Here is a 23817-nt window from a genome sequence, read left to right as displayed (position 1 = left end):
GATGATGTCACTTCTGGTTTACAGTGACAGAACTTCCTGATTCTTGATGATCAGCGGGTCCGGGTTGCGGATAGTGTACTTGCGGGTCGGGTAGCATGTCCAAGCTGGTAAGAATGCAGGTTGCGGGTCCGGGTTGCGGATTCCAAAAAATGGACCCGCGCAGGACTCTTCTCCCATCCCCTATTTTGCCTTATTTATTAATAAAATAACTTAAATTTATCAGATCATAAAAAAGCAATAAAATTGTAAAAAAAAAACCCCAAATTGTATGATTTTTCTCAGACTTTTTTCCAGAATCGCTTATTTTTTCAGGTTATCAGGCTAAACCCAGAGCAGACCCCAGTATCTTCCAACTAGGATAGGGACATCTCCCATTGACTTATACTTGCCTCAACAGGTCTGAGATGTCAGATTTTTGGAGTCTGGCTTTTTGCAGCATCTGGGTATAATAAATCTCAAAAAAAATTGAGTTTTTTAATGAAAAATTCTAGTTTTTGCCCCAAAAGCCAGACCAGATACCCTTAGCAAATCCCCTTAGTGTCACGCCTAGGGGGTTATTTATCAAAGTCTGAATTTATCTCAATATTTTCTGAAAAAGACTCTGACCAAATCCTCCCGGGTTTACACTTTCCCGAAAATTATGTTTGCCGGGAAAAAAAAAAAAATTGTGAAAAATTTGAATTTCCACCTGAAAACTCAAATTTTTTGGATTTTCTGGATTTTCAGATTTGGACTTTTTTCACCTTCGGGGTATAATAAATTCTGAAAAATTTGTGATTTTTTTTTTTATGAAAACATTTCAATTACTTATTACCTAATATGTTTTTCACATTCAAATTGATTTGGATTCACATGCATCCCCAGAATGTTTGATACATGCATAAGCAATTTTGTTAGAGTGCCACCAAGGGGTCTTACAGAAATTATTTCTATCACTAAAACTGAGCATGTCTGTAAATTGACTGCATTCACTTAATCTACACTGGATTATTTCAAAACTAATCTAGTTATTAAAGAAATACAATATCTTTCTAATTAAAGTTAGAAAATATTAGACTGCTATCTGATTGGAAAACTTTTCTCTAGAAATTAAACTGGAAAGGATCTCTCTGCTATAGCTGTGCCCCAACCATTCTGCTTCTCAGACACATTCTCCATTCTCTCTCATAGATAGATAAAACAGAAGACAAATCTTTGGAGGAACGTGGGCGAATCCTTATATCGTTAAAGTACAGCTCCCAAAAGTCAGGTTTGCTGGTGGGCATCATAAGATGCGCTCATCTGGCAGCAATGGATGCCAATGGGTATTCCGATCCCTATGTAAAAACGTAAGTATCATTTCATGAAATTCTTTTTGAAGCGTCTTGCTGTTGATATGTGTCATAGCCAGTATAAGGATCTGAAGCTCAACTAACTCACTGCATGAAACCTGAAGTATTGTTTGAAACTTTTTACAAAACAATCTCTTTTCTTGCCACTTGTGTGGCTGGAATACAACGTTAAATAGCTGATAATTTATACCTTTCCTGAGAGTAACCATTGTCACAAGGGTAGCACACAGTGATACCAGCAGAGCAGTTTAATTAGTCTCTATTTAAATAATATTCACAAGTGAGAGCTTTGCTTAACAATCTGTAGTGCGTTAAACCAAAGTGACAATGTGTGACAACGGAACTAAAACAAGCATATTTTAGCACAGATCCGTGACACTGCCTTTATTTACTGGTAATTGGAACTCGGGAGATTTATTGCTTTATCAGACACCCACAGGGAAATCTGACTTTCTTCAAATAATAAAAGCACATGAAAAGTAGGAGAGGTCCTCTGCATCTAACCAGAACCTTCTACAGCACTATTACTATAGTCTAAGAATAAACTTATGCATGGCCGACGAGACATGGTATTGTGTAATATTCATAATTAAAAGTGTGCTCATTTTATAGTCTTTAAAAAACTTTAAAAAATAAATAGTATAAAAAATATAATAAAAAATAATATAATGCAAACCAATTGCAAAGATGCTAGGATTAGGGAATTATATTATACCATAACATACTAAAGTTTACTTTAAGGTGAACCATCCCTTTAATAAAAAAATGTTTGTTAATGATCTATGTAAATGGAGTGACATGGTTGGACAAGGGGAACCATCTAATATCTAGATGTCTAGATAAAGGTTGTTTCATATCTAAGCTGTGTGCAGGCAACTAATATGCTAACAGTTTTGTAAATATACCAGTTACATTGTAATATAGTAATTTAGGCTCACACATCTCTATTAACTTCAAACATTTCATCCAAATTAAACCTGCCTAACTGCTAGTTGATCCAGAGAAATGCAAAATCTCCATCTGAAATCTGAACCATTTAAATATGTCTCAGGCATGATAATGAATGTTATATTTGGCACATCTACTACACATAGGGGGTTATTTACTAAACTCCAAATGCAAAAATCATGAAAAATGTGTGATTTTTTTTTTATATAATCTGACTTCTTAAAAATCACAAATTTTTGGGAATTTATTAAACCGGAGGAGAGAAAAGTCTGAATCAGAAAATCCAGCATCTCAGACCTGTGGAGGTTGCATATAAGCCAATGGGAGAAGTCTCAATGATTTTTTGATGTTCACTGGGTTTGTGCAATATACCGGAGTTTTCAGGCAAAAAAAAATATACCGGAGTTTTTGGGTGAAAAATCTGAAAAAAAATCTGGTGAAAAAATCTTGAAAATCTGATTTTTTTTCCCCGCAAAGCAAATTTTCTGGAAAATGTAATAATAAATAAGCATAAAAACCAGAGCTGATTTGATCGGAGTTTGTAACAGAAAATATTGAAATAAATTTGGACTTTCATATATAACCCCCTAATAGACACAGCAGTACTGGCAGCCCTTTTACTGAGAAGACCCTTAACTCTACTGCTATTCCTGCTAACTACAGGTAGCTAAACACTTGAAGATGCACTTGTTTGGCGAGGTCACCAAACGAGCGGATCTTTCCAAGACATGACCACCATGTGCTGGGTAATATTGTTATGATCTGATCATTGGTCCTCAGGTCAGTGAAAGGATTATACCAAAGGTAAATGCAAGCCTTCAGGAGAGGACCACATCAACAAGTCAATACAGTCCTATAGGCCAGATAACTATAGGGAAGGCCTCCTGGGAGGGCCCATACATGTACACATAAGCTTCTGACTTGGTCTAAAGGGGTCGAATCAGCAGCTAAAGTCTGTCTGTGTATGGCTAGTTGTAATCTGACTTAAGAATGTAATAATGCTTTTTAATAACTAAAACATATACCTACAAACATATTAAAGGCTACATATTGGATGTAAGACACTTTTTAGACATTAGCCATTACTAAAGTCAGATCAGTTTTATTTGTTTGCAAAATTTACAGAAAAAACAACAACAAACTTGTTGCAATCTTAACCCCCAATCTTAACTTTTTAAAGATGGGGGACCTAATTAATCAAAGAAGTGCTATACTGTACCAGTGCCATTGCACATAGTGACCAGTCTAATAAAAGCTACATAATAAAAGCAAGTATCTGGTATGGATAACTGAACAGGTGCCATTTAGCAGCTAGGTAAGGTCATCTAAAAGTTCCATGGTTAAATCATACATAGTTGTGCAGCAGTTTGCATTAATGAACATGCACAGTAGTAAAATGTAGCAAATGTCATTTTCTGAGACATAAAATAAATTTTTAGTAAGAGGCTATGTATAAAAGCCTGCGGGATCTTCATGGCTGGTACTAAGGAAATTATATAATCATGTTGGAAGTTTTGTCTCCATATATTTGATTTTTAAAAAGTGACATTTGCAATCTCAAAGAAGCAGAAATCCACTCTGTCATTTTACATAACATTTCACCAGATAAAAGATAATAATATCTAAAAATCCCATTTCAGCCTTTCAATAGATTTTTCATGCAGGGCAAAATATGTTTAGCAAAGGTCATATGCAGTAAAATTTGAGGCAAGCCCTTTCCACAAACCCTCCAAAAAGGAACAGAGAGTCATTAATAATATGGCCTCTTGTTTGTTTCTGCTGGAGATCCAGACTGGCCTGGCAGTTTGAGAATAACAAAAAGACAGCCGCATCAGCAAAGCATTTGTGTAATGGGAAAGACGCTGAAAGAAGCTTAATCAGCAAATGGCCCATTACAATGTAATATAAAATGTATAAGACTTTACATTATCAACCCCTTATGTACTTTTGCTCTCATATGGCAATTGGAAGCTTAGTGTGGGGACAAAGGTTTAGAAGCTACAGGGCCCTTTACCTTTTAAAGCTGCTACCAAATATCGGAAGCCTTGAAACACATATACATTAGGACACATTGGCAAACACACACCATAGGGTGTGTGGTGATCAGGGCCGCCATCAGGGGGGGACAGGGGGGACAAGCGTACCGGGCCCGGGCATGAAGGGGGGCCCGGCAGCGCTGCATTTTTTTGAAGATCCGGGCCCCCCTTACGAGCGCCCGAGCCGTACGTCTTGCCTCTTCAGTGCCGAATGCGGAAGTGCCGAAAAGCCGAAGCCGATGCGACGAAAAGACCCGAAGTCACGGAAAAAGCCGAAGTCCCGAAGTCACGAAGCGCCGAAAAGACCCGAAGTCACGAAAACAGCCGAAGCCGAAGTCCTGAAGCAGCGCAAAGACCCGAAGTCACGAAAACAGCCGAAGCCGAAGTCCTGAAGCGGTGAAAAGACCCGAAGTCACGAAAGGAGGCGAAGTTGAAGTACTGAAGCCATGAGTTCAATTCTACTGAACACCAGTTTGTGTTTTTTTTTTTTTTTAATCCCCTGGCCACCAATGTATTATTTTAATATTCTATAGGCCCCTGCCACCAATCTTTTTTTTAAAACTTTTGTTTTTGGGGCCCCAATTTTTTTTTAACTCGTAAGGGGCCCCTTGCCACCATTGGTTTTTTTTGGGTTTTTTTTTTAAAAAAAAAATTAATTTTCTTTTTGGTGGCCCCAAATTTTTTTAACTTGTAAGGGGGCCCCTGCCACCAGTTTTTTTTTTTTTTCAAAAAAAAATTATTTTTTTTTTTAATTTTTTTTGGGGCCCCAATTTGTTTTTAACTTGTAAGGGGGCCCCTGCCACCATTTTTTTTTTTTTCAAAAAAATTTTTTTTTCTCCAAATTTTTTTTTTGGGGCCCCAATTTGTTTTTAACTTATAAGGGGGCCCCTGCCGCCAATGTTTTGTTTTTTTTTTTCAAAAAAAATTTAATTTTTTTTCAAATTTTTTTTTGGGGCCCCAATTTGTTTTTAACTTAGAAGGGGGCCCCTGCCACCAATGTTTGTTTATTTTTTAGTTTTTTTTACATTTTTTTTTGTTGGGGCCCCAAGTTTTTTTTAACAGGGGGCCCCTGCCACCAATGTTTTTAAAAAAAAAAAAATTTAAATTTTTTTTTTTGGGGCCCCAATTTTTTTTATAAGGGGGCCCTGACCATCAATAGCTTTTTACAACTTGTGTGGGGGGGGGGTTACTTTTTTAGTGCTGATGTCTGTGTGGTCTTTTAACTGCGATGTGGGCGGGATATGGGGCGGAGCTTGGTCGTCAGTGTTGTACGGGGCCCCGTGATTTCTAATGGCGGCCCTGGTGGTGATTATAGAATAAACAAGCCTGATTCTGCTTCTGTATATATTTCTATACATTTAGAAAAAAAGCTTTTTCCTTGCCAAGATTATCCCTATGGGAAGCATAGTTAGCTCTCGAGAACTATAATTTGGTACCTTCTGAAATGTTGACCTGTCGAAATGAACTGTGTCCCAATCTCTCTCCTCTTACTACAGCTGAGGCCTCTGGGATGGGTACTATGCTGAGCAAACAATGGGTAGTGGGTCTGACTCTGCAGCAGTTATTAATGGTAAAAGGGGTAGTAAACCCTACTGCACTGCATTGATCTGCTCAACCAAGCTTTAATCAGTTATTGCTGGACTACAAATCCCAAAATAATGTAACATAAAATAAAGATTGGGGCATGCTGGGAGCTGTAGCTCAGCAACATCTGGGTTGTATTCTTAAAGTAACATAGCACATTAAAACGTTTCAAATCTTTTCCCCAAATCTCCACAGCCAGAGGCTGCTTTAAAAATCCCCAAAAAATCCTCCAATGAGAATCTCAACTGATCTGTATCAATCTGGCTTTCTGTTCTTAAAAAAAAGCACAGTTTCCCAGTACTAAACAAGTCTGTCTTTTATCCCCATGTTTGATGCCAGTGTAATATAATGAAGAAAATATGACACAATAATCTCTGTATGTAAGATAACAGCAAGATGCCTTACATAGTGCAAGGAATCAGCATTCTCATTAGGCAATTCTTTTGCATTTATTATGAAGTTTTCAATCAGTAGACTTCTCATTGGTGAATTTTTTTGCATCTATAATTATATTTTTCAGCTACTTCTAAATCTAGGGGTTTCTGTGACACAGCACTATAGCTTAGTTTGTAACCCCTTAAAAAAGGGGTTTTTTTTAGATGCTTTCCTCCATATATAGCTGCCCAAGGTTCACTTGGTACCTGCCTTGCCTTTACAAAGCACCACCCCTGCCGGAGTGCTTGGAAAATGAAACCGTATTACTGGTGAAAATAATGACTTGAGGCCAGTATTGCTAGAGGAAATGCATGATAATCAATTAAATGCTAGAATAATCATGGTAACAATTAAAATAATCAAAATGTAAATGCCTCTTCTGCTCCTTAAAATTACGTCCTTTCTGTCTTTACTGAAATGTCTGAAGCATTATCCAAATAATTCATATTGGCAGAATACTTTTTCCCTTGATTGTTAATAATACCACCATGATTCTGTAATATCAGAAAGAAGATAATTGCAAGTGAATACAAAAGATCCTTGCCTTTTGTCAGAGCTTCTCGAGTCAGTAGGGATACGGAAACGATAATTATACATCACAGCCCCACTAAAGTCATACAGCAAACAAGCCTCTCAGAGGTTTCACAGCCTGAATTCCACAGTACTGATTAATGGCTCCAGCGCTAATTACTTTCCAAGAGGGACAGAAATGATTTTCCGGGCCAACTTTAGAACTGGTAATTGTTGAATATCAGAACTTTTAAAGGTAAACCATAACACCTTTCGTCAAGGAAATAACTGCAAAATGTCATGCCAATCTCAGTTACAGTCTGCGAGCACTGGCTAGTTATAGGGGTAGATTTATCAAAGAGTGAAGTTATAGATCTCCACACTCCGCAGAGTAAAGGTGGCCATACACGGGCCAATAAAAGCTGCCGACAGACCGAGTCGGCAGCTTATTGGCCCGTGTATGGGGGCCCCCGACGGGCTTCCCCGATCGAGATCTGGCCGAAAGTCGGCCAGATCTCGATCGGATGGGACTAAAAATCCCGTCGGATAGAGGCCACAACTGTTCGTTGATGCGGTCCCACGATCCGACCGCCCGTTCGCGTTCGCTAGGATCCGATCGTTGGGCCCTAGGGCCCACGATCGGATCAGCCCGATATTGCCCACCTCAAGGTGGGCATATCGGAGGGAGATCCGCTCGTTTGGCGACATCGCCAAACGAGCGGATCTCTCCATGTATGGCCACCTTAAAATACCGCCTCTCTCCATTCATGGGATTTTTAAAGGCGTATTTAACAAAGGGTGATAAATCTACCCCATAGAGAGTAATCCTGCAGAAAAAGATTGTACATCATTTTTGTACATAGGTATTTGTGGGGGCAAATACTCAGCTTCTCTTTAGAGATTTGACTTGAATGGATATTACTGCAGGTTGAACTTTTTCATCAGATACATGAGGCAAAGAACCCCAGTGCACCACTCCATGGTAGCAGTATTTAGAGAGATATAAAAGAAGAATGGTATATTATGCTTGACCCACTAATCCCAAGAATTCTGTGTAATTCTTGGGATTAGTGGGTCTAGCATTACAAGTACTGATGGAACAATTAGCTCTCTGTTAGTAAACCAGTCCCTACATTCCTGATCGATGGCAAGGAAACATTAATAAAAGTCTGTTTTTCATCCTTTCTGGTGCCATAAATCAATTACAATTTATGACTATTAAAATTGGCACACATTAAAAGAAGGTAAATACGTGTTTCCTTTGCTCAGTTTTTTGTGCTGATGCTTTCCTTTGTGTAACTTTAAATAAAATAATTACAGCTGAGATTTTCTGGATCATTGAATTGGAATGAAAAATAATGAAGCTGAAATTACTTTCACACAAAATTAACCTATTAAATGTAATCTCCTCATCGTAGGGATTCCCTTTATACACGGTTGGCTGTTCTGTATTATACTCTTGCATCTTTATTGATTTTGCAACCCAGCTGGGATTACCTCTGTAGTGTCATACCTCAAGCTGTTCATGCTCAGTGAATGTTAGGCACAAATAATACATTATTTAGAAGAATGGGGTGACACCTGGTAAATGTACCATTTCATGTACAGATGGACATATGGGAATTTTCATAATCAAGATGAATATCAGTTATGGCATTTCAATGCTTTCATTTGGAGGAATGTTGGTCTATGGGCATCATTTTATTGCTGAAAATAGTTCCCTTTCCTTAGTGTTGTTAAAAATTCCAATAATGTGGTTCAGGGACCCACAATCCCAGTTGCTTCCCAGTCCCCTCTGCTAACTATCTTAGAAGATTCCCTAACTTAGACATTGCAATTCCACACTTCTGAAAGACAATGCTATTGCATCCCTTTATCCAGTGACATTTCTGGGCTGTAGGTAAGTCTACTAGAAACACATGTAAATGTTAAATAAACCCAATAGGCTGGTTTTGCTTCCAATAAGGATTCATTTTTTCTTAGTTTGGATCAAGTACAATATACTGTTATTATTATAGAGAAAAGGGAATTCCTTTTTTTAAAATTTGGATTATTTAAATAAAATGAAATCTATCGGAGAAGCCCTTTCAATAATTTGGAGCCTTCTGGATAACGGGTTTCCGGATAACGGGTCCCATACCTGTATTGTAAATACCAGATAACTGGGAATAACATACAAACACATGACAGTATTATCAGTAGGATTCTGGGTACTTACATTAAAATTAGCCAACATGTAACAATGTGTGGGGTGATTTAGAAGAAGTACATTGGCCAAATGGGGTGACAGTTAGAAGGTGAGTATGGAAGGCCAGGAACATTAGCTTGAACAAAAAGCAGCAGACCTGATTGGTAGAATAACCACTAAACCTGAATATGGCCTGTTTATACATACACACCAAAGCATCTGAAATTGTTACAAAAAACGAATAATAAAAAGTAATTATCAAAGTATGGGTATGGGATCCGTTATCAGTAAACCCATTATCCAGAAAGCTCCAAATTATGGAAAGGCAATCTTCCATGTTATCCAAATAATCCAGATTTTTAAAATGATTTCCCTTTTCTCTGTAATAATAAAACAGTATCTTGTACTTGATCCAAACTAAGATATAATTAATACTCACTGGAGGCAAAACCAGCCTATTGGGTTTATTTAATGTTTACATGGTTTTCTAGTCGATTTAAGGTATGAAGATCCAGATTATGGAAAGATTTGTTATCCGAAAAACCCCAGGTCCCGAGCTGGATAACCTCTATAAACCAAAATACTCAATTCGTCAATCTGCCAGTAAATAGCATGATGTGAAAAATATTAGCAGAGATGATTTTCATCACTTCCCTCTAGATACACAACAATTCATTGTAACAGATTCCTTTCATAGAATGCTTAGGATCAGAATTTGACCTAACAGATTCTATGGGAGGAGAGCACCAGTATTCTAAGGAGACCTGTCTGTTTTCTTATGAAATAGCTAGGCAAGCTCATTGCTTGCAGAAGAATGCTCTAATGCTTTCATTTTTTATATTTTCTGTGTTTAATAAAGTGTACCATTTGCGGCATTTAATATAATTGATAAGAAGCAGCGTAAGTGCAGCATGATATTCAAGGAAACACAGGTATCAGTCAATACCTACTCAAATGATCAGTGAATTGCTAAATTATTTGGGAGTCATGTGATAGAAATAAACAATGCTTTGGTTGCTTTTATATTATACAGGTATGTGATCTGTTATGCAGAATGCTCGGACATGGGGTTTCCAGATAAAAGGTCTTTACGTAATTTTGATGCCTGCTACAAACTTATTTAAACATTTAACCCAATATAACTATTTTTCCTCCAATAAGGATTAAATATATCTTAGTTGGAGTGTATGGGAGAAAACCTTCTCTTTCTGGATAACAGATCCCATACCTGTACTTTACCTGTAGTTTACAATGGAAGTCTACCTTTGCAAAAACTATATTATGGAGGAAGTAGCTTTTCTATCTCTTACTAACAATGTGTGGTGCACCTACCAGGATTTGGGGGGGTGTATTGCATTTGTCTTGTGATTTTCTCCCCGATAGCGGCAGTAACACAAATTGTGATAGATACATAGGAAGAAGACAGTATTCAGCACAGTTATTACAATTTATGGTTCATATTCTTTTCCTTCCCCTTGTCTTAATGCTGATACATATTTGGTGGGTTTCATTAACTAAATTGGTTGCACTCTTTCTACTAATATATTTAACTTTTTGTAGGTGTTATACATTAAATTTATATAACTATTGAAACCTTCTAAAATTGCATATTGAAACCCAAGACATTTTGTCAAGTACCCCAATGTACTTAGGGTTCACCGTGTTATATCCCGTCACACCCATGAACGCCCACAAACTGTTCCCCAATCCCCATTCCTCATGAGTCTGATTCATTACTGGATCTTTGAGTTAGAGCTGTCCCACAATATATGAACTGGTTGGAGGACATGATCTCTGTAGCATTTTGGACAATTTGGGTGGTTGATTTAATTCCACAGATATGGTGCAATTTGGGTATTTCTCATTCAATTTTGAAAGTTTACAAAAAGAATACTATCATATAATTTATGCCATTTTAGAAAGTGGGATTTTTTTATATTTAATATATAGCGTTCAGAGGGATTTTGTTATATTTGTTTCTTATGTTTCTCAATGCTGTGCATGTTACTGAAAGGTCTCTCCCAGAATAAATATTTCAACGTACTTATACAGAAATACTGGTCTCTGTGGAACTATATAATCACTTAAGAATATTACACAAGAGACAATAATGTTTCTCTCAAATATAACTTTAAAAATAATTGTAGCTGTCAAATTTTGTATGAAATGACATCAATCATTTAACTGAGAATCTTTAAAAATGCCACAAATGTCAAGAGAAACGCTCCTAGAAGGAACTCACTGTTACAGAGCCTGTCATGAGATAAATGATGCCTTGCATTTTCTTGACACAATTATGATTTGGTGCGACTGTTTTATACACATTTAGGACACTTAACAGATATATATCTATTTTATGGGCTTTTAGAGTTGAAATAGATTTTCATAGAACATATCTAGAGGGGACGTCCAACCAATTCTTTTTTCTTACATGATGAAAGGAATTCTGCCACTGCACTATAGTTAGACAAGCTGATCTTCAACTTCATGGTAGACACAATAAAACCCAACCAAAAAAAGGCATCAGGGCAATTGGCCCAAGTGTTGATAACGATAGGTATAGAATTCAGTATGCTTGGGACTAGGTGATTTCCAGATAAGAGACCTTTCCATAATTTGGCTCACCATACTTTGTCGACTTAAAAATCAATTCAACATTAAAAAAGCCAAATAGGGTTGTTTTGCCTCCAATAAGGATTAACTATATCTAAGTTAGGATCAAGTACAAGGTACTGTTTTATTATTACATAGAAAAATTGAATAGTTCTAAAAACTTTACTTATTTGCTTAAAATGGACACTATGGGAGATGGGCTTTCTGTAATTCGGAGCTTGGAAAATCGGTTCCTATACTTGATCATCTGTTAATCTATTTTATATAGCTCTGATTGTAATTTAAGATACACTTATAGTATAGATTGAAATAGTTATAGATAAGTAATACAAAGTAAAAGTGGAAATAGACGTTAGTTACGATCGTTCCTGCAACTATTGGTCGCAGGAAAGATTGTTCGTTTCAATACAGATATTTAGAACTGAATCATCAGATATAAACACAGAAACAATAGAATTCTACCTGGATCTGACGATTCAGCAGTAAACACTGGCCGATGTTTGAGTGCCTTCAAAGGCGTCCAATTAAAATTTTCCAACCTGCTCAATTGACAAGCTGTTCAATATCCAAGTCTAATGACGATATCAGTGGGCTCATCTCCCGCCATACACACACAGAATACTGTATGAAACTTTGTTTCATATGAAGATATTTGTGCGTCTATGGCCACCTTTATAATAAAATTGTGCTCTAACAGAGCAATAGGTTTTTGGCTGCTGAGTTCAGTGATTCCCATATGAGAGCTAGAAAGAGATAGAAAAAGCAAACACTATAATGATAAAACAAGGCGAACCACCCTTTTAATAGAAAAAAACATATGCCAGATACTATAAAAACCATCAGAACAGTGCTAAACAAAGACCATGTTCTCTTAAAGATGCTGAGATTTTACGTGCGGCAATACTCAGTAAATCATTACACATTCATTTCGGAATTTTGCAGTCCTTATCACCTGCTGAGTGCTAAGCTTTTTTTTTTCATGTCAAACATGTTATATAAATATTTATGACCTATGAGCTGAAAACCCTTTATAAGCAAGCCTTTAGTAGCTGCCTGTGATCTGGATCCATGTTTCCCAAATTGATTTGGCAAAAATGAGTTATTACAGCAGCTGTGTCACATGGATTCAAGACTTTTTACCAGAAAAAAACGAAGCAGAAATAACAGGAAGATAATAAAGACTGTAGTGACTTCAGTTTATCACATTGGTGTCCATAATACCATTATATTATTAAAGAGACAGTATATCCCCAATTTTATTATTGTACTTCAGTATATTTCATTAATTACTGTTACTATTATTAACATGTATTTTAAGAGCGCCAACATATTGCGCTTGATATAACTACCAAGAAATATTTTCATTGACAGATATTAACTTTAAATAACATAAAATACTTTCACTTTAACTCCTCACTGCTCCTTAATTAAAGAAAACTGCTGGGTTAGGGTATTTAGCATCTACCTTATCTGTACCTCGTGCATGTACTGCATGCCTCATTAACCTGAAGAATAAACCAGTTTTTTCCTGACACTCCACCAGCCCCCTCCTCCAGAACTGCTATTTTAGTTTTTGCAAAACAAATTGATCTAATTAAGATATGCAAATAGAAAATTCACATTATTAGCAACTGTTTTGAGAAAATATAATTATTTGTGGTATGAAATTTGTTGTAGCAACAGGATGGCTCACTCCTTTCTTTATTATCATTCTCATTCTGATTCTTGGTTTGTATAAAGAGAAATGTTTATACCCTGGTCTATACAGCACTTTTTTCACATAGAATGCACACAGGGCTGCTTTAAGGTGTCAGTGGGCCCAGGGCAAAGATCTCATTGGTGGGCCCTCTGCAACTAGAATTTTGTAGCAGTGCTACTTTCAAGCAGTTGAACTTGGATGTAATAAGGCAGACAATATGCAAGTATCATCCCAAAGGCTGTCCCCAGAGCATCAGAATCAGAGTGCAGCTGGGGGGGGAAATATCTTAACTATAAAGGAAGCAGACCCACGGTGTGAGCTCCCCTGTTCCCCGGGCCCCCTGATAGCCGTAGGGTCTGCTTCCTCTGTAGTTATGCCAGTGGTACAGTCCATAGACTGGTACAGTACTTAGTTTCTTAGACCCGTACCTGACCCATACCCGCGACCCCTGACCCAGAGCCTGGACCCACAACCCTCAATTTGCCCCCACTGATCCGCTACCCGATCCAACCCAAAATAGGTCAATTTACCTTCCGACCTGGCGTCACTCCAACTTCAACTCCTGCTGCAGGACTCTAGTTCCAGATGCACCACATTGAACTAACAGCCATGCTTAGAATGTTATGGGCAGATAATGTTACAATTTTAGTAATAAATAACAAATATGAATATTATAGATGGGCCATTGGCACCCATTCCGGTGGGCCCATGTACAACAGTTATCAGGCGAAAAAAGAAGCAATACATCTGCAAAGTTTGTCTCTGTTTTTGTAGTGATTGTGCTAAAATACATTTCTTAGACCTTATGCTTTGGAGATGAAGCTACCAAGGGTTGTAAATAGTTACATGCATACATTTTACAAAATACACTTTTGACCATCAATTTGAACACTGAGACATACCACTCTCATATCTCTTTCGCACTTGGAAGTCTTATGGGAATTCATGATTTTTCATGAACACTTCAAATTAATATGGGTTGTCTGCCGTTGAGTTAGCTGTTAGTATGATGCAGAGAGTTATTCTTTTTACTTTTTACTTAGTATGTGTCCTGTTTTCTTTCAACATGTTTTCAACATGTTTTCAAGGGCAACATCACAGAAAGACATCTATTTCTGAAGGTGGAAACACTTTAATTGTTTGGAATAGTTTTTTTATTTTGTATATTATTCAAATGTCTTGTTGACCTCTTGTTCTTCTTATATTACTGTGGGAACAGAGCTCCCCTGAGATTCCCCTGAATTAATCTGTATCGCATTTGTAAAAAAGTAACCATTATCAAAGAAAAAGAGATGCTAAAAATACCATGGGCTTTGAGCAAGAATTGGCATACACCATGGATTGAATAATGGCAAAGGTGAGGTCTGCCGCCCGCACATTCTTGTCCCAATGCAAGTCATGAAGAACTCTACAAGCAGTACACTGTTTATATAATCGTGATTTCACAGCAAGCACAGGGTATTTATGCAGAAAAAATAACCTAAGAACCACGCTGTTGTTGACTTTCCCCAAGCACCTTGTAAATTTCAGTGCTTGTCACTCTCACTCTCAGAACATTTGTCTTTTGACCCTCAATGCCTGTAAGCATAGACCACCCTTAGGTAATACTTCTTCACCAAGTAACCTCTCAAGTACCTCATAAATCCTTGTGACCTTCCTTTGTAAATGAAATGTCCCATACATATCTCTGCGCGTCTTCCTCATTAATTTGTTTGCAAGGATGATGAAGCCTAGTTTGCTACATTATTATATAATAATCAACAATATCGTGCATCATGCTGTGGGATATTCCTTACAAGTAATACAAATAAAAAACAAGACAAATGGTATCTGCTTATGCACACTCTAGTGTCCAGGGTTTTCTTCTGTTTGGGATATAAAAACTGTAATGGCATTATCCAATACAGTATATAATTCTAGTCAAATATAAGATTATTAGAAGTCACCAAGGGGTTTTAGGAAAATATAGCAACATACAACTTTTAGCAGATGGTGGGGCTGTCATGTGAAGGTTTACAATCTAACCCATAATGCAATATCCCATATTTTTTATATTTTTATATTTTTATATTTTGCTATATTCTGTAGACTAAGACTGCGAGGTGCTTTTGCTACTCAGTTGCAAACATGGGGGAAACGGTTCTCAAGTACATACGCTACTAGATATTTTTCATTCAGTTTCTGACTGTGGACCTAGTTGACGTTGAAATCAATTTATATTGAGTTCTTTTGGACATTGCCCAAGGCTAAATCCGTTCTGTGCTTTGTAGAGTATGAAAACATTACCAGACCTGTCAATGGTAAATTTGATATCTGACTTTAATTTGTGGTTTCTGTATTTTTATTCTATGAGCTGTACAAATTGGCCTATAATTTGTTATAATTAGCGGTGATATTTATTCATCTGAGTTCTATGACCTTAGCAGCTTTATCTTATGTGCTGTTTAGTTCATTTTTATATTATATATATGCCTCATGACAAACCTTTTAAACAGTAATTTTGTAGTCAAATCCTAAATTCTTAAACTGTACACTTTCATTCTTTACTGTTCACTTTCATGTAAGAAACAAGGCAAATATTTGGACAGAAATATTATATGCTCTGCCCTTGACTGCAGCAGGTGCAATTACTTCCTGTCTCTGTGCTTTCCCATCCAAGCAACAAGCCCCTATACTAATTCCTTTTGCATTCAGTAATGCAACATATTTCTTACTTTGTCCTTGCACTTCACACATTTATTTAAGCCTGGAAGTCAAGGAAGTTCAAGCACTTGCTATTATTCACCTCTTATTTTTAGTGTAGTTGCAATATTCTGTTTTATAGAATGCACACTATAATATCCATCATAAATAACACAGGCTTTTCTGTTGTGGTTCAGCCTTCCAAATTATATGAAGATATTATCCCTTGCAACAGTAACATATAATAGAAATATATCTTCTATAAATGTCCATTCTTAGCTTAACATTTCATCTAAATGACTACCATTTATTGTGCCGTGTGCTGTTCCTTCTATTGATTCAACATTGCCAGCTATTACTCAGCTGACCTCTTGGCTATAATGTTGGCAGACAGAGGAGAAGTGCTGGACTACAATCTGTAAAAAATATTCTCTATGGGTCAGTAATACAGGGACATAAGATAGTGCTTTTCAGTGTACAGTTCACCTTTCTGGGTCAATAATATGGATAGGGCAACATAAGTTATAGGGGAGGAAATGGTCTGAATACTGTATTATTTCATTCTTATTGGGCCATGAAAATTATTCCTTTAGAATAAACAGTTGGTGCCTTGTATTTGTTAAGCAAGACTGACAGCCTGTAGAAGCTGCGTGGTCACATGAGAAGATTTAGCGAAGTTTTAAAGAAGTTTTAAAAACATATATATATATATATATATATATATATAACTGTTGTACTTTTGGAACTTTTAGGATCCCCGTATACATGAGGTTCCTTTCTCTGACTGGATGGCGACACTGGAGCTTTGTGGGATTCCTGGGTGTATTTGGACCTTTTGGCTAAACTTCTCCTTATTCCTATATCTGGTTTTATTTTAGATTGTTGCTATTTGGGAATTTAAAATATTGTGTAATGGATAGTGACTTAGCCCCCGACAAACAAATAGATACATAGTGGGAATGATATCTTTGGGTATTCTACATATTTTGTAAGATATAGCACGATATTCTAAATTATCTGTAACACTTTTTTACAATGAATTATAATCTTTTAGGTAACTGCTACCACATTTTATAACACTGCTCTATTTATCTATTTATCACGATTAGCACTTTGACATGTTAAAGTAATTTTTTACTTCTTTTAGATATTGTAATTGGTGATTTTATGATTACATAGCACATGTCACTTTCTGATGATGTAATTTCCTTAATTGATCTATCACTATAGGCTACTTATACCCCTATGGGTGTAGGGTGGAGTTGCCTTGAGAAAGGTCCCTGAGTGGACCGAAACGTCACGTTGGCTGTAACTGCACTTATCTAAATACAAAACTTTTTTCACTGAAATCCCTGGAGTTGCTGGTCATTTGAACAGTATATATATATATATATATATATATATATGTAAATATATGTAAATATATGTAAATGTTCAAAACCGGCACTCATCTCGCAACAGCCAATCCACCGTGTGCTAATCGTAACATATATACCAACGAGAAAGATGAAAGCATTCATGGCATAAAGTTTATAAGGCAAGCTCTTTACTGAAGCACTGATACCTTATGTGATTGCACAGTGCACCCATTGGTGCCCTCTAAATTGCATGTTTGAATGACACACAAGCTTAGGGGCATTCAAAAGAACACCCACGTGCCACTCACAGTCCACCTCACATAAGGAGTAGCCCAAGGGTCAGCACATAAAGTCCAAAAACATGGTGTTTTTGCAAGATTTTTTGGGGCTCTGCACCACACTTTATAAATGAAACCTACAGTATTGTCATTAAATGGCTAACGGTAGCAGAAGAAAAATCTAGGAATTATATTTTTAGATATAATGAAAGTAAGCAAGTAATTCTGTAAAGTGGTGGGGAAAGCCAACAGAATATTAGGCTAGTAGGGTAGGGGTGGGGTATAAGTAGTAGAACGGTTGAGGCTCTACTACCACTTAACAGTTTACCAACGAAACATCATCTTGAATGTTGTGCTAAGTTAAAAGAGCAAAATAGAAACTGTCCAGATGAGGGGGGTCATTTACATGCAAGTGTCTTTCAGGAGATTAGGTGGGACTGATACAGTAAATATTAGCAATAGTAATAGTAGAGGATTTTAAACACGAGAGTAAATCAATAGGTCATTGTTAGAATTACTGTAATTGATAAAAAGTTTAGATGTACAGCTTGTGTATCATAAATAATTAGTGGCAGATGAAAATATAACTTATTCTGTATAATGATGATGATGATGATGAAGCAGTTGCCTACTAGCTGAAATGATAAATAGCATCGAGATCTACGAAAGAGTCACTGATACACTGTACATCAATAAAGAACACATTTTGTATGTGTCACGACACACTCTTCAAAATTTTAGTTTTGCTACAAGATTTGTGTTTCATTTCCATAGTTATCAAGATATTTATCATATATTACTGAGGCTGACAAAAGAATTAACTACATTGAGCGGATTTATAGTGATAATTTCCACACTTTGTTGCTGTCTGGAAATTGATTTGTTGCAATATAATTAAGCACTAATTATAAATTATGCAATAACCTTTTTTACAGTTTTCAAATTAAACCGGCAGATTGCAGATAAATCAATGATGAGAGTTGGGTGTTTAACAAAGAGAAACTTTGCAGTGTTGAAGCCATATCCAGTGATTAGCGTTGCTTCCATGAAGTGCTGGGGAGCTTTGCTTCATTCTGATTTGAGCACTGCCTACATGGTGTTCGTTTGTTCTCCACACATCTGCATAAGTTTACTCAGGGTACCCAATTTTCCCACAACACTCCAACACAGGCAGGTTGATTGGCCCCTGATAATATTATATAGTCTGTGTTTTGAGGATAAAAATTATAAATTGTTACAATGAACAATCAAGTTAATATTGTAACTTACCCTTTGTATCTCCCTTACACAATGATTGTTGAGAAATACTGGGATTTATGGTTCAAAAGGTAGAGAGCTATAGCTTGGGCATTTACATGGCAAAGTCCTGAGTCTCAGACTTCTACCTGTTTTTGAAATCACAAATTCCCTCTAATTTATTTAAAGATATGATTATAGAAAGCATGAATGAAAAAAAAAAACGCTGAACAATGTTCTAAGGAGTCCAAAAAAAAGGTCCAACAGGATCAGCCAGCAGCCATTGATTTATATAGAACCTTGACTACTATTACTTGGCGAAGTTTTGTATTAGATTTTTTTATTGGTTATACACTTAGGAATTTCAAGCTATTTTTGTGTACTTTGACTAGGGAGTAGTCCAAATTCGATTCCAATTTGAAAATAATTCGAAAATTCAAATATCGAAATTTATCATGTACTGTCTCTTTAAAAAAAACTTCGACCATTCGCCATCTAAAACCTGACAAATTGCTGTTTTAGCCTATGGGGGACCTCCCAGAACCTATTTGGAGTCAATTGGTGGACTTTGAAAAATCTAAGTATTTTTGTACGTTTTTTTTTCATACGATTCGAATTCGGCCGAATACAGACCCATTCGATCGAAAACAGACCTATTCGGCCAAAAAAAACCACCTCGGCTTAGTTTCAGTTGGTCTTTTTGAATTCGAATTTTGAAGTTTTTCAAATTTGAAATTTAACCCTTGATAAATATGCCCTTAATACATCTAGATTATTACAGATATAACAATTACACAAATTTTTAGAGAAAAGCTGTGATTCTGAAAAAAATATCAATCTGAGTGTTAGTAAATCGGCCCCTTTGTGTTCAGACCCCTATTTTCTATCTTATTTTTTGTCAAGTTCATCCCCATCACATAATGGGTCAGATTTATATTAAACACCTAGCCAAAGTTCAAGGAATTTCAAGAAAAACAAATATGCTTTGACCCTATTCATCCGCCTAAGTGGCATTTCAGATGGACACCATAGGAACCTACATACATGCTAGAACACCTTACATGGTGTATTTCAGCTGAAACAGCACCAAAACACTACTCTCCATGTAAACACCATATGCTGGACTGCTTTGATGCTAATCCTTTGGATTGTCACTTAATCAAATGATATAAACTGCAGTGGTTGTTTGGACATTATGCTTTATTTATATGTAAATGAATAGTCCTTAATGATGAACAAAAGGGATATATATATATATATATATATATATATATATATATATATATATATATATATATATATATATATATATATATATATATATATATATAATACACAAAAGCCATGAATATCCTGTAAATTATATCCTTATAAACGGTGAGTTCTGATGTCATCAGTTATAAACGGTGAGTTCTGATGTCATTTCTGTCACATGACTCATTGAAATTTGTGTATTATAATAAATAAAGTACCCCAAATTGGTATATATGAGGATATTAGAAGTAACCTCGGAGTTCCATGACCTGTATAAAAGCACTCGGCCTTCGGCCTCGTGTTTTTATATGGTCATGAAACTCTACGGTAACTTATAATATCCTTATATTTTACAAGAGGGGTACTTTATTCACTATAAATATATATATATATATATATATATCACTCTGATACCGGCACTCTTGATAACTGCAGTAAATGTGCCTGGGTGCAAAAAAAACGAAATATATCCAGAAGAATCCACACTCACAGGTCTTACTAATAAAAAATGTAAGTTTTAACATGGTCTGACGTTTCGGCCGACCCACGGCCTTTCTCAAACTGAGAAAGTCCGTGGGTCGGCCGAAACGTCAGACCGTGTTTTAAAAATAAAACTTAAATTTTAATTAGTAAGACCTGTGAGTGCGGATTCTTCTGGATATATATATATTTGCCCTGGTACCCCCCATTGCCTTGTTTGCCTTACCTGTTCTAATAAAACAGTGGGGATGGCAGACACCGTATCATGTGTCTTAGGGCTCTTACACATGAGCGTTTTTGCCTGCGCTCCCCTGCGTTCCGTTTTTCGGCGTTCAGCCGCAGGGGAGCGCAGGAATAGACGCATTTAATTATTTCAAATGGGGCTGTACTCACACAGGCGCATGTAGGCGCCGAACGCAGGAAAAATGCAGCATGTTGCGTCTCAACCTGCGTTCGGCGCCTACATGCGCCTGTGTGAGTACAGCCCCATTTGAAATAATTAAATGCATCTATTCCTGCGCTCCCCTGCGGCTGAACGCCGAAAAACGGAACGCAGGGGAGCGCAGGTAAAAACGCTCATGTGTAAGAGCCCTAAATCATCTCTTCCAATGAACGCAGTCAATCAGGACATGACTATAGCTATAGCTGTGCATGTTCTGTTCTGTCCCTACTCTGTTTTTTCTGAACAGGTAAGGAAAACAGGGCAGTATTTTGGGAGTGGGGTGGCAGGACTCTCCAGGGCCACTAATTTATAAAAATACCCTTTGTTCTCCTTTTAATCTGTGGCTATTAATGTGAACACTAAGATAAAGTCAGAAAAAAAAATATTTATATTGTGCTTTATTAATCCTATTTCTTGTACCTACTTTCAATAAATAAGCCTTATTATTTATGATATAAATTCAATTTATATCCTATATTTCTTTATTGACAGTTAAATAATGTTATTATGATCCTTAAATGTTCCTCATAATGATGATATTATTGAAATGATTTGACTGTCAATACAAATATAGAAAAACTATAACATTGTCTCCTGGTGCCATTAGGGAAACATGCTACATTAGGATTTGTACAAAGCTCCTGCTGAGACTGAAAAAATACCAGATTGATTATTTTAGGTAACCAGATCATTGTACTCTTAATACCTCCAGTTCACTGAGCGGATCAATAGGTGAGGTGCATGGATTGGAATATATGTTATTAAAATATTGTCTATGTAATGGGAATACAACTGAAAGAAGAAAAATTGGCCAAGAGAATGTGTAAAGTCATGCTGATTCACTTACTGTTCTTAGTCCAATACAGGAAATATATATATTTTTTTTGCCATTGTGTTAAAACAGCAATGCAATGAAACATGTAGTAATATATAACAATATGCTATGGTTAAATGCTCTCTAGCCAGCCCTATTGGACTATAACTCCAGAGCCAAGTGGCAGCATGTAACATGTTTGCGAGTAGGGAATCTGTCTCAAGGATGTTGTGAATTACTGAGAAATGGTTTCTTTAAGGGAGGTGAACTTGAGTCTGCTGCTGGTTGAGCATCTCTGCTGGCACCATGTAAACTTATCAAACCATTACTTCCTGGAGGTCTAATTGATTTCAGCTTTCAGCTACAGTTCATGACCTGAACAGCCTTTCTAAGATCTAGGAATTCTAAATATAGCTTTCAATAGTAGGTAGATAGATAGATAGATAGATAGATAGATAGATAGATAGATAGATAGATAGATAGATAGAGAGAGAGAGATGCAGACATGTTAGAACAGCAGTATTCCCTAGAGCAAACTTAAAAGAGAAAAAAAATGCTATGAAGTTGATTAAGCAGAAAATAGCAATATTCCCCTGATGCATTTTATTTCTCATACACAGGAAAATGTTTTGTTTCAGTTAAATTATGGATATTCTAAATACTTTGCAATTATTTAAGGCCTAATCAGTTTATTTTCCGAGCCAGCTGCGTTTCCCCTTGTGACGGTGGAGGCAGAAGCAATGCCTTGCTGTCCCTTTTCCTGCTCTCCAAATTACTGTCTTCTTGAATGTGATTAATGTTGCACTTTCCCTAGGTGGGGCATGTGGTCATTAGATAAGCCATGCTTTCAATACTGCTTATAAACCAGACTTAAATGGGTTGTGCAATCCTCCTTGCCTTGTTAATGTAATGAAGCCAGACTGTTGGATTTGTTTTCCTTCAATTACCTAGATCCTGATTGCTTCCTAGCATTGTATTTGTGTGTTGTTTAACTCTCTCCTGCCTGCATCTGGAACCATTGTGTTGGCACCGGTGCAGACACACGTGGCTGATTTCGCCAAAGAAACAAGAATTAGTATTCTTGTGCTGAAATCAGCTGTGTGTGCCTGTACCTGAGCTGACACAATGGTTCTGGGTGCAAGCAGAGGAGGAGGCTAATGCTCACTTAGGTGCTGATCTTTGGCCTGCGTATTTCAGCAGGCTGATTTCAACTTCCGTGTCACACTAGCCTTAAGCCATCAAACGAATATGGGCCCATATTTTGTTATTTCATTTAAAAAAACATAAAAATAGAAACAAGCTAAAGGTCTGTTATTAATACGGTCAGACCTGGATTGATAATCTATGGATTCAAGCAAATGCCAGAGGGGCTGCAGTAGGATGCCATATAGAAAGTCACAATTTAGGGGCCTAGTGTATGGCTGTTTGGGCCTTTATGTACTTGAAATGCCAGGGTCTATCTTGAATCCCAGTTCAGATCTGAACATGGTTATGTTATGTAGGAATGCACTGAATCCACTCTTTCGGGATTTGACAGAATCCTGAACCCTTTGTGAAAGATTTGTCTGAATTACATACCATATTCAGCATATGCAAATTAGAGTAGGGACGGATGAAAGGGAACTGCGTGCACAGCATCCACTTTACATTTGTCTCATGTAAAGTCACATGATTTTAAGGATTTGGATACGGTTCGGCCGAGCACAAGGATTCCTTGTCTCCATTTTTTTAATTGTGGCTCCACATTGTTTGGCTTATGAGTTAAACAACATATGTACAAATAAACTCGGACTTGTCATTTTTTTTTTCAACCTCTTTAACAATGTCAATTTATATCAATATCACTATACCTTCACACAGTATACTCTACATATACACATGTTATTTCCTTTCCCTTTAATTCATTTTCAGTACAAAGGTAAGCTAAGA

General features: G+C 36.7%; 1 protein-coding gene across 1 annotated transcript in view; it reads left to right on the top strand.

Annotated features, from left to right (window-relative positions):
* The window catches only part of doc2b.L (double C2-like domains, beta L homeolog), a 244718-nt gene that overhangs the window by 201311 nt on the left and 19590 nt on the right, over positions 1-23817 (top strand). The window contains exon 6 of the mRNA XM_018246910.2: positions 1171-1328. Within this exon, the coding sequence (XP_018102399.1) occupies positions 1171-1328 (158 nt within the window). The remainder of the gene's footprint in view (positions 1-1170; positions 1329-23817) is intronic.

Source organism: Xenopus laevis, chromosome 2L, assembly GCF_017654675.1.
Source record: "Xenopus laevis strain J_2021 chromosome 2L, Xenopus_laevis_v10.1, whole genome shotgun sequence".
In the NCBI taxonomy this organism is placed as follows: domain Eukaryota; kingdom Metazoa; phylum Chordata; class Amphibia; order Anura; family Pipidae; genus Xenopus; species Xenopus laevis.
Note: the sequence above shows the minus strand (reverse complement) of the source record. Positions and strands in the feature narration are given on the sequence as shown.